The sequence below is a fragment of the Molossus molossus genome, unplaced genomic scaffold (genome assembly GCF_014108415.1).
Source record: "Molossus molossus isolate mMolMol1 unplaced genomic scaffold, mMolMol1.p scaffold_m16_p_2, whole genome shotgun sequence".
Taxonomy (NCBI): domain Eukaryota; kingdom Metazoa; phylum Chordata; class Mammalia; order Chiroptera; family Molossidae; genus Molossus; species Molossus molossus.
In genome coordinates, this window is record NW_023425355.1 from 118,034,342 (window position 1) to 118,050,967 (window position 16,626).

The following is a 16,626-nucleotide window of genomic DNA, read 5'->3' on the forward strand; positions in this document are numbered from 1 at the left end:
TACAGCTTCAATGCAATACCCATTACAGTACCAACAGCCTATTTCACAGATCTAGAACAAACACTCCAAAACTTTATATGGAACCATAAAAGACCCCGAATAGCCACAACAATTTTGAAAAAGAAGAACAAAGTAGGTGGGATCACAATACCAGATATCAAGTTATATTACAGAGCCACTGTAATCAAAACAGCCTGGTACTGGCACAAGAACAGACATATAAATCAATGGAACAGAACAAAGAACCCAGATATCGACCCAAGACAGTATGTGCAATTAATATTCAACAAAGGAGTCAAGAGCATACAATGGAGAAAAAAATAGTCTTTTCAAGAAATGGTGCTAGGAAAATTAGATAGCTATATGCAAAAAATAAAAATAAAAAAATGAAACTAGACCAACAACTTACACCATGCACAAGAATAAACTCAAAATGGATAAATTACTTAAATGTAACCCATGAAATCATAAAAATCCTAGAAGAAAATGTGGACCAAAAAAATCTCAAACGTCATATGTAGTGGAATTTTCACTGATACATCACCTAGGGCAAGAGAAACAAAGGAAAATATTAATACATGGACTACATCAAACTTAAAAGCTTCTTCATGGCAAAAGAAACCAGCATCAAAATGAAAAGGGAACCCACTCCATGGAGAACATATTTGCCAACAATACATTGGATACAACTCAACCAAAGCAAGAAAAACAATCCAGTTAAAATGGGTAGAGGACCTGAATAGACACTTCTCCAAACAGGACATACAGAAGGCCAGGAGATACATGAAAAAAAAATGCTCATCATCTCTAATCATCAGGGAGATGCGAATTAAAATGACTATGAGATATCACCTCACACCTGCCAGAATGGCAGCCATCAACAAGTCATCAAACAACAAATGCTGGCCAGGGTGTGGAGAAAAGGGTACCCTAGCACACTGCTGGTGGGAATGCAGACTGGTGCAGCCACTATGGGAAACAATATGGTGTTTCCTCAGAAAATTAAAAATTGAACTGCCATTTTACCCAGTGATCCTACTTCTAGGAATATATACTAAGAAGCCTGAAACACCAATCAGGAAGAATATATGCACCCCTATGTTTACAGCAGCATTATTTACAATAGCTAAGATCTGGAAACAACCCAAGTGCCCATCAGTAAATAAGTGGATTAAAAAACCTGTGGTATATTTACACAGTGGAACTATGCAGCTATAAGAAGGAAAGATCTCTTACCCTTTGAGACCACATGGAGGGACCTGGAGCATATTATGCTAAGTGAAATAAGCCAGTCAAAGACAGAAAGACAAGTACCACATGATCTCAGTTGTTTGTGGAACATAATGAACAACATAAGCTTTCAAGTTAAAGAAATCTAGAATCATGGAAGTAGGGAACAGACTGACAAACCTCAGAGGGATGTGGGGTGCGAGGGGAGGGAAGAGATAAACCAAAGAACGTATATGCATAAATGCACAACTAATCGACATGGACACTAGGCTGGGGAAGGCAGGAGGGGCATGAGAGTGGGAAGGAGGGGGCTTATGGGGAAAAAGGGGGAACATCTACAGTACTTTCAACAACAACAACAACAACAACAACAACAACAAAAGAATGAAATCTTGTCCTGTTCACTTTGGCTCAGCAGTTAGAACATCGCCCACCCCCCAAAATAAATAAATAAATAAAATCAATTTTTCCACCTTCATTGAGGTACAATCAACAGCCAAGAAAATGTATAAATTTAAGGTGTACAACACAATGATTTGATATATGTATATATTGTGAAATGACTACCACAATAAGGTTAGTTAACACATCCACCACCTCACATAGTCACTTTTATGTGTGTGTGTTGAGAACAATTAATATCTATTATCTTCATAAATTTCAAGTATATAATACAATGTTGCTAACCATATTCACCATACTATGCATCAGATTCCCAAACTTATTCATTTTCTAAGTGAAAATTTGTATCCTTTGACCACCATCTCTCCATTTCTACTTGCCCCCACAACTGACTACCACCTTCTATTCTGAATTCAACATACAGCATTTATCTTTCTTTGTCTGACTAATTTCACTCAGCGTAATGTCTTCAAGATTTATCCACATTGTCATAAATGACAGAATTTCCCTCTTTTTATGGTAAATAATATTCCATTGTATACATATACCACATTTTCTTTATCCATTCATGTTGTTGACAGATACTTAGGTTGTTCCCATGTCTTGGTTATTGTGAATAATGCTGCACTGAACACAGGAGTAAAGATATCTCTTTGAGAGAATGATTTCATTTCCTTCAAATCTATATCTATATCTATATATCTACATATATGTGTGTGTGCATATATATATGTATGTGTATGTATGTGTGTGTGTGTGTGTGTGTATATATATATATATATATATATATATATATATATATATATATCTCAGAAGTGGGATTGTTGAATCACATGGTAGTATTATTTTTAATTTTTTGAGTAATCTCCATACTGATTTCCATAGTGGCTATACCAATTTGCATTCTCACCAACAGTGCACAAGCATTCTCTTTTCTTTAATCCTGGGCAGCACCTGCTATCCCTTGTTGTCTTCCTTTGTGATTTGATAACTTTTTGTGATGGTATATTTTTATTCCTTTTGCTAATTCTTGTTTATCCTCTTAAGGTTTTACCTTTGTTGTTACCATGAGGTTTATGTGAAATATAACATCCTATTTTAAGCTAATAACATCTTAATTTGGATAGCATACCAAAACTCTATACTTATCCCCCTCATTTTCAGTTATTGAAACAATTTATATATTTTAATAGTGTGTATCTAATAACAAATTATTGTAATTATAGCTATTTTAATATATTTGTTTTTTACCTTTTATACTAGAGTTTAAAGTGATTTATATACCACCATTACAATATTAGAAATCTGACTCTATGTATTTATTTTTATCAGTAAGTTTTGTATATTAATAAGTTTTACATTGTTAATGAAAATCTTCCACTTCAGCTTGAAGAACTTCTTTTACCATTTCTTCTAAGGCAGGTCTAGTGATGATAAACTTCCTCAACTTTTGTTTGTTTTGGAGATTATCTTGCCTTAATTTCTGAAGGACAATTTTGCCAGATAGTATTTATGGTTTGCAGCTTCCCCCCAACATTTTAAATGTATCATCCTACTCTCTCCTAGACTGCAAGGTTTCTGCTGAGAAATCTGATTTTATGGGAGGCAGTCTCATGGGAGTGTCGCTCTGTTACGTGAGAAATCTCTTTCTCTTGCTAGTTAAAGAAAATTTCTCTTTGTCCTTGATTTTTGATAATTTAATGTGTTTTAGTGTAGCTCTATTTGTGATTATTCTGAATTCTTTGACAGACATTTCACAGATCTATATTTTAAGGTCCATTACTGAACCTTTATTAGTTTCTTCCACTGGTATATGTTTTTTATTATTCTTTGTGATCGGTGTATCCTTGCACTGATATCTGCACATTTGAGCAAGCATTCTCTTTTTTCTAGCTTTTATAGATTTCCTATGCAAGGAAAGACCACCACCATTATTCCAGCCTGAAGTTCTGGATGGGCCAACTGGTAGCCTCTGTGGGCAGGTGGGGCTCACTCTCAGAGTCTCTGTTTGGGTGAGGTCATTGCTCAGATTCTGAGGTCTGAAGGAGCCACTGGCTGGATTCTACAGTCAAAAGGGTCTGTCAGCTGGTCTCCATGGTCAGGTGAGGCCACTGGCTGGGCTCTGCAATTGCCTCTGGTCAAGCAAGGTCACTAGCTGTATTCCCCAGCCAGGTGGTGCTGCTGGCTAGACTGAGTTTAGGCAGGGCAGCAGGCTGTGCTTCAGAATTCTGTAGGCCACTGGCTGTTCTCCATAGTTGAGCAGGTTTTTTTGACTGAACTCACTGCCTGGTCAAGGCTGCAAATTGTGCTTAACCATTGAGCAGGGCTGTATGCTAGGCTCTGTAGGTAGGCAGGTCTGAAGGATGGGTTCCCAGGCTTTTCAGGGTCACTCTTTGGGTTTCCTTGTTGAACAAGCCCAGAGGCTATGCTCTGCAGTTGGATGAGGATGCTGACTTGCCACCTGGCCTGGATAAGGCTATAGGATGAGCTCCATTATGGGGCCAGACTGCTGGCAGGGGATCCAATCTGGATAGAACTGACAATATGTGCCTTGGTTAGAGGAAACTACTGGCTCAACTCCACAGGTGGGCAGAATTTCTGGCTATGCCTATCATCAGGCACCACTGCCATCAGGTACACAGTCCACCAAGACCCATGTGTTGGTTGCTGTGAGTCCCACCTGCCTTCTATTTCTAGCTGATCCCAGGTTGTTTAGACTTCCTGATTCTCCCAGTGTTCTTTGTGAGATGACAGAGCAGTGGGTCTTGTGGGAAGTTATCCAAATACTGGGGAATTTGGATGTCCACATTGGTGTCTCTTTTAGCCACTGGAGAATCCTCTTGGTATGTTTCTGTGGTAGCCTGGACAAGGGGCTATGTGGTCAAAGTGAAATTGTTGCTCTTACACTTCTAATGTGGTTTTTCTCATTTTTGTGATCCAAGAGGGATGCTACAGCCTTACTCCCAGGTTCTGGGATTTTCACAAAGGCATTCTTATCTGTGGATAGTTGCTAGTTAGTCTTTCTGTGAGAGAAACTAAAGCCTAGATCCTCCTCTTCTGCCATCTTGTTGATTTTGCTCTGCCAATCAGACTTTCTACCATCCAGAGGGGAGTAACAAACTTCTAAATAATCACTCAAATCTACTACATGCTGCATATTTGCATTCTTTCCTTCATTTTCTTAAATAAAAACATATTCAGCTTTGTGAATTATCATATTTTTCATAATACAATAAGTGTATTTAGTGGATCTGTAGTCAATAGACTAAAGTAAGAACTATACTCTAAATAACTTTAAATAATATCTACTACTTTACTACTATACTAAAACAAGAACATTTGAAATAAAATGGTTAAGATATATCACTCTTTAAATAACAACAATAATAATAATACAGAAAGCTCTTCAATAGAAATAGACATAATTGAATGGTGGTGACTATGAAGTTTACACTTTTGTTAGAGTAAAAAGACAGATATACTTGAAATTAAATAGCAATTAAGGGCAATAATATTAGAAATGTCTTTTTGTGTGTGTGTGTGTGGTATGTGCCCCTAGTGGGAACCAAACCCAGGACTCTCTGGTCTGCAGGCCAACACTCAACTGCTGAGCCAAAATGGCAAATGTCTGAAGGCTATACAAATTTATATATTTTATAAGCTACTTTTTGAAATTTAATTCCTCTTTATCATATTAATATTTGGGACTTATTGATTCTGAAAGCTATTCATATTTTGGAACTGCATTACCTGCTAACCTTTCCACCAGAAATAACATAAGAGATTTCAGTGAGTAGCTAAAAATTAAAAAGAAGAAAGTAAAAAATAAAAGATATATTAACTTTTCAGATTTTTTTTGTAATTTACTTCACATCACCCTTTAAATTGCCTCACTTTTATTTTCATTGTATTTTGTTTTTTTTAATTATTTATTTATTTTTGTTACAGATGTTTCTCCTTTTCCCCCCACTGATATCCCCCTCCCCCCTCCCTGCCCTGTCCCCAGCTTTGTTGTCCATGTCCATTGTTCATGCATACATGCATATAAGTTCTGTGGTTTATCTCTCCCCCACCAACCCCCTCTTCTGGGGATTGTCAGTCTGTACCCCACTTCCATGTCTCTGGGACTACCCCATTCCTCAGACTGTTATGTTCATTATATTCCACAAATAAGTGAGATCATGTGATATTTGTCTTTCTCTGCTTGGCTTGTTTCGCTTAGAATAATACTCTCCAGGTCCCTCCATGTCGTCTCAAAGGATAAGAGATCTTTTTTCTTACAGCTGCATAGTACTCCATTGTGTATATGTACCACTGCTTTTTTATCTATTCGTCTACTGATGGACACTTGGGCTGTTTCCAGATCTTAGCTATCATAAATAGTACTGCTACAAACATGGGGGTACATATATTCTTTCTGATTGGTGTTTCGGGCTTCTTAGGGTATATTCCTAGAAGTGGGATCACTGGGTCAAATGGAAGTTCAATTTTTAATTTTTTGAGGTAACACCATATTGTTTTCCATAGTGGCTGCACCAGTCTGCATTCCCACCAGGTGTGTACTAGAGTCCCCTTTTCTCCACACCCTCGCCAACACTTGTTGTTTGATGATTTGTTGATGGCGGCCATTCTGACAGATGTGAGGTGATACCTCATTGTTGTTTAATTTGCATCTCTCTGATGATTAGTGATGTTTAGCATTTCTTCATATGTCTCTTAGCCATTTGTATGTCCTGTTTGGAGAGGTGTCTATTTAGCTCCTCTGCCCATTTTTTATTTTTATTTATTTATTTATTTATTTATTTTAATCTCTATTTCTTTAATTTTATTTCAATAATGTTATATAAACAGAATCATATGTTTTGAGATTGGCTCTCCCCCACCCCCACCCCCCACTCAGTGTAATTCCTTGGCAATTTGTACAGGTTGCTGCTTTATTGATAGTTTGTTTCTTTTATTGCTGAATAGCATCCCATGGTGTGGATGAATAGTAATCCATGGAATGATGAATAATATTCCATGGTATGGATGTAAACAGTTTAGTTAACCATTCACTCATTTAAGGGCAGCTGATTTCTTTCCATTTTTTTTGGATATTACAAATAAAACCTCTGTAAATATTCTTATACAGGGTTTGTGTGAGTGTAAGTTTTCATTTCTCTGGGATGAATCCCAGGAGTACAATTGCTGAGCATATGGTAGTGGCATTTTCAGTTTTATACAATCTATCAAATTGTTATCCAGAATGGCTGCTCCATGTTATAGTCCTACCAGCAATGTATGAGTGATCCAGCATTAAGTATTGTCATTATTTTTTATTTTAGCCATTCTGATAAGAGGTAATGATATCTTGCGATTTTAATTTACATTTCTCTCTTTTTTTTTATTATGAATTTATATTTATTTTTTTGTTACAGATATTTTACCTTTTTACCCCATTGGCACCCCCCACCCCACCCCCCCTCCACCCTGTCCCCGGCTTAGTTGTCCATGTCCATTGGTCATGCATACATGCATATAAGTTCTGTGGTTTATCTCTTCCCACCCCCCCACCCCCCATCCCCTCTTCTCAGGGATGTCAGTCTGTCTGCCCATTTTTTAATTGGAATCTTGGTCTTCCTTTTGTTGAGCTGTATGAGCACTCTATATATATTGGAAATTAACCCCTTATATGATGTATCGTTATTCACAGATGACATGATACTATAGGTAGAAAACCCCAAGGACTCCATCAAAAATATACTAGACTTAAGAAATGAATTTGGCAAAGTAGCAGGATACAAAATTAATGTCAAGAAATCGACGGCAGTCTTATACACTGACGATGAACTCACAGAAAGAGAAACTATAAAAACAATCCCATTTACCATCACAGGAAAAAAATTAAGATACCTAGTAGTAAACTTAACCAAAGAAATAAAGGACCTATTCACAGAAAACTACAGGTCATTGAAAAAAGAAATAGAGGAAGATATAAAAAAGTGGAAGCGCCCTGGCCGGTTTGGCTCAGCGGTTAGAGCGTCGGCCTGCGGTCCTGAGAGACCCGGGTTCGGTTCCCGCTAGGGGCGCGTGCCTTGGTTGCAGTTTGTCCCCGGCCCTGGTCGGTCGTGCGGGTGGCAGCCACTCGATGTGTTCCTTTCACATCGATGTTTCTCTCTCTCTCTCCCTTCCTCTCTCTCCCTCCCACTCTATCTGAGCAAAGAATGGAAAAATGTCCTCGGGTGAGGATAAAAAAAAAAAAAAAGTGGAAGCACATACCTTGTTCATGGATCGGAACATTTGTATTTTTTAAAGAATTAAAAATTCACAGAATACACATACATACAATCAGCCAAGACACATGTTCCCACTAATGTCTACTTTACCTGGTAATGTCCAACACTGGAAAACTAGGCAAAAATAATCATTATTATTATTCTTATTTATAAGTTACAACACTCTCACATTAACTTAAATATAGGTTATCATTTTATGTTAATAATTATATCTGTTTAGAACAATTTACAATCCACATTCCACACTGAGGTCCAAATTTTAGCTAATGTTAACATTAACTATCAAAGCCTAATATGAACATACACATGTATGCATTTAATACATACATAAAACATATCATGGGTTTCTAAAATGCTATGGATTCTATCATAAAACATAAATTGAACTATTTTATGAAAGTAGTTCTAATATATTATTACCTGTTTTATCTTATTCATTTAATCCAACAGCACTCCTTTGCAAGAAGACAGTCTGAGAGATGCTCTACATCCTCTAGCTATGAAACAGTTTTATAAAACCAAGTGTCCCATACATTTACTCCAATGAACTGTTTTCATTTAGAATGTAACCTAACAAAATATATTTAATAGTATGGCTAGGGAAATCACCACCATGGTTTATAAAACAGTATTTGTAGGAGATAAGGAAGAGTACTCTTGGTTCTGCATAGAATCTTATTATTCCTATTTCCACTTCTCCATTTGTACAACTGAATAAAGTATGTTTTTTTCATCTTGTAGCTGCAATCACTGTAGATAAAATGATTAACTGAAATATTTCCATTGATATCATAAATATATTTATCAATTAAATGACTCAGGAATTGATGTTTATAACTTGAGAAATTATATACCTTAATTCATTTATATGCTATAATTGTTTTTGTAAAAACTAGGAATTGTTGATGTGGAGAAAAGAATTAAGGAGAAGGGCCACATAGGGACATTAGCATTTCCCTGCAGCATAATGGTGGAATACATTTGATTAAGGAGCAAAGCAAAGAATTATTTGGGAACAAAAGCACTGATAATTGATGAGACCTGGTAAAATAGACAAACAATTTTAAATAGATTATTTTGGACATTGTTATGACATTTCCAGTTATTAATACTGGTTTTAATCCTTAACAGTTAAGATAAGAAACACTCAGCTATGTTTCAATAGCTGCATATACAAGAAAATAGCCTTGGTCAGTGAAGCTCAATGGTTAGAGCACTGGCCCATGCACTGAAGGGTCACGTGTTCAATTCCCAGTCAAGGGCACGCATTTTAGGTTGCAGGTTCGGTCTCTGGCCTGGCCAGGGTGTGTTCTGAAGGCAACCAATCGACGTGTCTCTCTTTCATGATGTTTCTCTCTCTCTCTCTTTCTCTCTCTCTCTCTTTCTCTCTCTCTCTCTTCTCTCTCTCTCTCTCCCCCCTCCCTCCTTCCCACTCTCTCTAAAATTCAATGGAAAAAATATCCCTGGGTGAGGATTAACAAAACAAAAGAAAGAGAGAAGAAAATAATATTCCCTGCCATCAAAAGCTGCTCTCAGCACAGTTTTCCCCTTCTACTCTAGGCCAGAACATTACACACAAATGGGCAAAGGGAGGATATTATCCTTCAATTCTTTTCACTAGTTCTCTTTCCCTCAATTTGCAGTTTCAATAGTCTCTTCCCATCAAATGGGCTGCCTTTGGCCTCAACAAATCCACCAGTTACTCCATAACACATCTTCAATCCATGACCTTCAAGGAATGAGAGGTTTTGTATCTGCAGTCAATCTCTTCTCTGATTACACACACACAAACACACACACTGTATACATTTATATTAATGACAATTGTTTAGTAGGATCAGCACTATTCTGGAAGGATAAAATTAAGGGGTAACCTTACTAATGGAAAAATAGGGTCATGTAGCTGACGGTATTTCCCAGATTATTAATAGATTATTGAGCCTTTTCCCATGGGTTGTTTGTCATGTAAAAAAATCAGAATTTAGCCCATTTTCCAAACAAATCCACTGAGCTGGCGTGGCTCAGTGGATTGAGCGTCATAGACTGAGTGGTCCTGGTTTGATTCCCAGTCAGGGCACATACCCAGGTGGGGGATGATCCCCAGTGGGAGGATGTTTCTCCCTCATGTCAATGTTTCTATCTCTCTCTCCCTTCCTCTCTTTCTAGAAAATCAATAAAAACATGTTTTTTAAAAAAGTCAGAACTTAGAGCACCATCTGCATTAGCAAAAGTGAAATGTTGATAACATTTCTACCTAACGAATATATCCCAATCCATTAATTCACTTTACAATAAATGAGGTTTAAAATCTATTAGGCATAAATTTACTAAACAGCAGATATTTATTAGAAAGTTTAAATTCTCTAAATAGGTTTAACTGACCTAAATATTCATTGATGTGTTTGGAAAATGGCAAAAACCTACAAGGTAGTAAGTCAAAAGGACATTGTTTATTTTTCATGTATGAACAAGAATTGAGAAATAAAAAGCTCAGAAGGAAGGTAATAAATAGGAATAATCCACAGAAAATACAGCACAAAAATTTTACATTGAAAGTTGTGTTTTTCACTGAGTTTTAACATTGGCTGGTTGAGGTCATTATATTTTTATAAAAGAGGAAATCAGCAAAGAAGAAAAGTTTAGAAAATTAAAAATAAGAGCACATTTTCAGGTCAAATTATGAAGAAGAATGATCACACAGAATATCGGTTTATTCTATTAACACTCTGGGTTAATATTATATTAAGGTATAAAATCATAGAAAAATTTTATATGGATTAAGCTTTTTCCTAACTTGTTTGGAAAAAATTTATACTTAATTTTAGTGAAACAAAATATCTATAGCTTCAACCAAGACTTTCTAGATCTTTAGGTTAACTAACATAATTGCACAAAATATATTTTCCCTAAACCTAATTGCTATGTAGGAAAAGGTAGGAGAACTTCTATAGAAACTTCTGTATCTGTGACACTATAAGGAAGGATTTTAAATAAAATATTATTGAATACATGAATATTTCAAAATAAATATGTTAATACATATTCTATTATCAATTCATTAGCATCTAATTTTATATTGGTCTTATATTTATTCTGTTGGTGAACAAAGTGAACTGAAACAGACTCTTGGGAAGATGAGATTAAAGTCAATGTCTGTTGCAATCATTCAGTACAAAACTGGGGATACATTAGGTACTAAATAGTTACTGATAAGATGCATGGTGTGTTCATACCATTCTAACTCAGTGTTTTCTATCCACATTTGTTCTCATGTTTACATCTAAATGAAAAACTACTGGAAACATTTTCAGGATTATCTTGATCTCTTTATAGCTCAATACTGACACACAGATACAGTGTTCACATTTTCATGTGTGTTTTGAATTATGTTGTGTGTGAATGTGAATGCTGCTAGACTGGCATGTACAAGTGTAAAAAAGACAATTGTCCCATGTACACCTTTATGGTCACACTGACTTATTTCATCAGCTTCAAAGACTAAAAATTCCTTTTAAAGTGATGACTGGGAAATGAAAAATATTTCAAAAGAATGAAACTTCAGCATCTTCAGTTATTGAAGTTAGTGAGACTTATTTTTTTTTCTTTATTGATTTTAGAGAGAGAGGAAGGGAGAGGGAGATAGAAACATCAATGAAAGAGAGCATTGATTGGTTTCCTCCTGCATGCCCCACTGGGGATCGGGCCCACAACCTGGGCATGTGCCCTGATTGGGAATCAAATCAGCGACCTCTTGGTGCATGGGTCGATGCTCAACCACTGAGCCACTCCGGCAGGGCTGAGGTCAGTGACACTTTTAATGGTACACCATAAAACCAGAAGAATTACATTAGAATAAAGTTTTACTTTACTTTTTCACAAGTTAATAAAAAAAAGAAAAACATGGACAATATTTAAATTATGGCTTCCACTAACTGAAAGCAAATTTACTTTATGAATAATTCTATAAACTCTAGTGTGTCAACTATTTCATAAAGAATGGTGGTCAAGCCCAGCCAGTGTGGCTCAGTGGTTGAGTGTGGACCCATGCACTAAGAGGTCGCCAGTTCAATTCCCGGTCAGGGCAAATGTCCAGGTTGTGGGCCAAATCCCCAGTGGGGGGCAGGCAGGAGGTAGCCAATCAATGTTTCTATCTCTCTGTCCTTCTCCCTTCCTCTCTCTCTAAAATCAATAAAGATTGGGAGGAGGGTGTCAATGGGGGGGGGGGGAAGAGAACCACCTATAACAAAAATAAATAAATGAAAAAAACAAAACAAAACAATAAAGAAAAAAAAAAAGACTGGTCAAGGCCTGAGATGGTCTACATACATCAGGGTGTAAAGGCATTGCACTCTAAAGAGAACCTGAATTTCAGTATATAGAGAAGAGATGATAAATTTATTCTCAGTGAGAAGTGATTGTGTTTAAAAGGAAAAGCATCATCTGAAGCATCATTGAAACTTCTTAAGTCTTTTTTTTTTTTCTTCAAATTTAAACTGACACATCAGCTTCTTCTGGCTCTCAAGCCTGTTGGCCTTTGGACTGAACCTACATCATCAATTCTCCTGAGTCTCCAGTTTGCTGTCAGATTTTGGGACTTGTCAGCTTTCGTAACTGCATGAGCCAGTTTCTTATATAAATCTATTCATATCTATATCTATAGCTATAGGTATATATTTCCTGCTGGTTCTGTTTCTCTGGAGAACCCTAATATACATCCTGACCACAAACATTTCATTTTATGGTCCTATATTCATGTTTTTTAAAAACATGATCTGATTTGAAGTTTTCCCATTTTGTGTTTTTATTTAGTATTATATTTCTCATTAAAGAAAAACTGAACAGAATGCTTTTTGGTACATACGTATATTTATTTTATAGAAATTTGATGTCCCAGCCCATGCTTGTTTGTTGATTTTCCTTTCAAAAATTGATTTTAAGTGTTAGGTTTATTTTAGTTATAATATATATTTATTTTTCCATTACCTACTTTCCTAGGAGGTACTAATAAGGGATGAAATATATGAGAAACACTATTCTCATCATTAGTACACATATAAGCATTTAACAGTGTTATATGTAGAGTAAATATTTGTAGAGTAAAATTGTAGGGATAAATTCATTATTAATTATCTTGGGACTAGAGTGTATAATGAAAAAATGTTCTACAAAATCAAGACCTCTTCTAGTCAAATAGATTCTTACAGTGAAGTCTACAATGGAATCTTTCAAGGAAATTCTGAAAGTCCACAATTATATTAAGACTAAAGACTGGTGTTAAGCAAATATATATAACATAATTATATCTCCTTGAGAAACTGATCAAGTAGTTCTTTTCTATCATTAAAACAAACTTAACAGACAATGTTATTATTCTATTTATTTACAGAATCAACAATTAAATGCCTCTAAAGCTGATTAGATAAGTTTACATAGTGACATTTGATATTTAACCCTTTGTTTTCTTCATAAAGACTGATTATAAAATAGCATAAATTTCCAAAGAGGAACAGACACCCCAAGAAAGGTACATTAATCAAATCAATGGGAATAAATTTTTAAGTAAAAATAGACATTTTATTCATAACTTTAAATTACCTGAGGGCATTTATAATATTCTGTTACACTATCTTGTACCTTGAGAACACAGACCACGTTTGATTTTTCTGTGTATTTCCAGAATCACAGTGTCCAATACACATTTGGAGTATATAAATGTTTGTTGAATTAATACATACATAAATTAATTATAAATACTTAGGTTGGTCTTATGTCTTCCACTATAATATCCTTGAATTCTAAGTATATATTTTCTCTTTGTAATTTCCAAATGCACGAGTAATATCTTGTGTGTGTTTACTTGGGACAATAAGGGGAGAAAGATAGCAGGTTTATGTTTGTTTTTGTTTTGATCTGCTTCTCCACTAAACACTAATCCCATGGGAACAGACTTAGCCTCTCTTTGTTACTAATATATGCTCAAATCCTAGACCAGTGCCTGGACAATTCTAGATAATCAATAAATACTTGTTGAATGAATGAATGAAAGGCCATTTGACATCAGTGGTATTCCCAACCGCTGTGGCTCATTCCTCAGGACCTGAGTGAAAACGTCCATGCAAAGGCTTACTGGGTGGCGATGAAGGTACAAATGAGACTGGAAAGAAGATAGGTCCCCATGGTTCAGTGCTTTCCCTAGGAGTGCCCCTAAACCCTTCGTTTCTTGCCAGAGGAAACGGAAGTATGTACTTACTCAAGGGCAAAGAAGTTGTCACGCCAGGAGAAACAGGTGAACAAGCCAGGATCAGTGATGCGATCTCTGAAACCGTGCGCACTGGGGTGTGGACAGGACAGGAGGACGTGTTTGTAGGGCTGCGCTGGAAGATGACCAGGTGGGAGGGACGGACAGACAACAGTGCGGGGGGGGGGGTGTCAATGGGGGTAAAAAGGAGGAACACCTATAGTACTTTCGACACTAAAGATGTAAGAGGAGTGATGGGCGAGGATCAAGGGAGTGAAGAGCAAGTTGAAAGAGTGAAAGATGGAGAGGTGAAGAGTCAGAGCCTAGAGGCCGGGCTCGGCCATCGGAGCGGCGGGAACTGGACGGTGAACAAGAGGAGAAGAGGGGACATCACGGGAGTAATGAGGCCCAGCAACTGAGTGAGGCTGTCACAAGTGTCCTCGGTATCATGTGGAAGTCATTCCAATTCAAACACTGCTTTGTGATATTACACGTAACCAACCACACCAGGAAAGGACTGTGTTTAAAGAAACAATCACATAGGGCAACGTTCAAGCAAACTGCTCAAAGAAAGCATGTAGGTGATTAACACAACAGTTGCACTTATATTCATGAAAAACATCTTCAAATATTATATACGCCGATGCCCAGCCCGGAGACGCCCTCCTCACCCAGACTGGGATGGAACCTGGGAAACGCCAAAGCCGTGGCCGCCCGGGGGTGGGAGCCCCCCTCACGTCCCCCCTCACGTCCCCCCTCACGTCACGGACCCTCCCTCGCCACGCCCCCAACACGCTTAAATAACAGTCACTTCTTCCGGTGCCACCTCAGAGCCAACCGCCAGCCGCCTGCAGCCTACCGCCCTCGCGGCCAGTCTCCGGCCCCCTCGCGGCCAGTCTCCGCCCCGTCGCGGCCAGTCTCCGGCCCCGTCACGGCCAGTCTCCGGCCCCCTCACCGCCTGCCCCGGGGACACCACAACACCCCTGCAGCCTGCACCTTCCACCCGACCACTGCCCGCCCCGCAGCTCGGGCTTCCCGCCACCTGGGCCTTGGTGTCCACAGAGCCTGCAGCTTCAGACATGGAGGCCCCTCCGCCGTCCTACGTGCGCCAGAACTACCACCCTGACTGCGAGGCCTCAGTCAACTACCTGATCAACCTGAAGCTCTACGCCTCCTACGTGTCCACATCCATGGCCATCTACTTCGAACGCCACGAGGTGGCCTTGAATCACTGTGCCCAGTTCTTCCGAGAGCGGGCAAGCAAGGAGAGGGAGCAGGCGGACCGCCTGATGTGGCTGCAGAACCTGCGCGGGGGCCGCACCCTCCTGGAGGGAATCCACAGGCCTCAGCATGACAACTGGGAGAGCAGCCTGAGGGCCATGGAGTTCACCATGCTCCTGGCGAAGAGAGTGAACCAGAGCCTCCTCAGTCTGCACCAGCTGGCCACTGAGAAAAAGGACGGCCACTTGTGCCACTTCCTAGAGAGGGACTACCTGCATGAACAGGTGAACTACATCAAAGAGTTGGGGGACTATATCAACAACCTGCAGAGTATGGGAGCCCCACAATCTGGCCTGGCAGAGTACCTCTTCGACAAGCTCATCCTTGGTGCCAGCAAGAAGAACTGAGCCGGGACTGCCTTCCCGAGAGCCATGAGCTGACTTCCTCTGGGCACCGTGCCAAGCATGTCTGTTGCCATATTACCCTTGAAAAACGTTCACTTCCGTTTTTAGGTTCAAGTTGCAACATTTCTTTAAATAAATTTATTGGTTCTTAAACAAGTAAAGGTATATTTTTTTAGTTCAATTTTCCAAATCCTCACCTTTTAAGTTTTAAAACAGGTATTCAGGAGTCTCTCCACCCACCCACACCCCAATCACATGCAGCTCGGGATCTCCACGGATGGAGGGAGGAGGTATTTCTTGGGACACTGGGTGGAGGGAGGAGGTATTTCTTGGGACTCTGGGTAGAGGGAGGAGGTGTTTCTTGGGACCATGGGTGGAGGAAGGAGGTGTTTTGTGGGACCCTGGCTGGAGGGTGGAGGTATTCTGTACGACCCTGGGCGGAGGGAGGAGGTATTCTGTGAGGTGAGACGCAAGGTGGAGGAAGGAGGGGTTCCGTGGGACCCTGGAAAGCACACATTTAATCTGCCCCTTATAAACAACGTGGCATACGGGGTGGGGTGAGGTGGATGGTCTGCGGCCCTGGTGAATGTGGATGTACGTTCATGCTAAAAGTATAAAACATGGCCTTAAAATCACAGGTGTGCTTGCCTCTGGAGACTGAACAGAATGGGATTGAAATAAAGGATTCTTACATTTCACCTAAAACTTTTTAATTTACCAAAATATACAAATGTTAATGTTTATTGACATCATCAAGCTGGAGACCCCAAAAGCCATCCTGGCACAGTACCTCTTTGACAAACTCACCCTGAGCGACAGTGATCATGATAGCCGACCTTCGGCGGGCTCTCCCATC

The 16,626-nt window shown here is 38.7% G+C and overlaps 1 protein-coding gene across 1 annotated transcript; it reads left to right on the plus strand.

The window, feature by feature from the left end:
- Window positions 1-14,339: 14,339 nt before the first annotated feature.
- Window positions 14,340-15,773, plus strand: FTHL18 (ferritin heavy chain like 18). The gene is made up of 2 exons (XM_036270142.1): window positions 14,340-14,556; window positions 14,977-15,773. The coding sequence occupies exons 1-2, from the start codon at window positions 14,340-14,342 to the stop codon at window positions 15,771-15,773; spliced, it is 1,014 nt and encodes a 337-aa protein (XP_036126035.1).
- The last annotated feature ends 853 nt before the right edge of the window (window positions 15,774-16,626 follow it).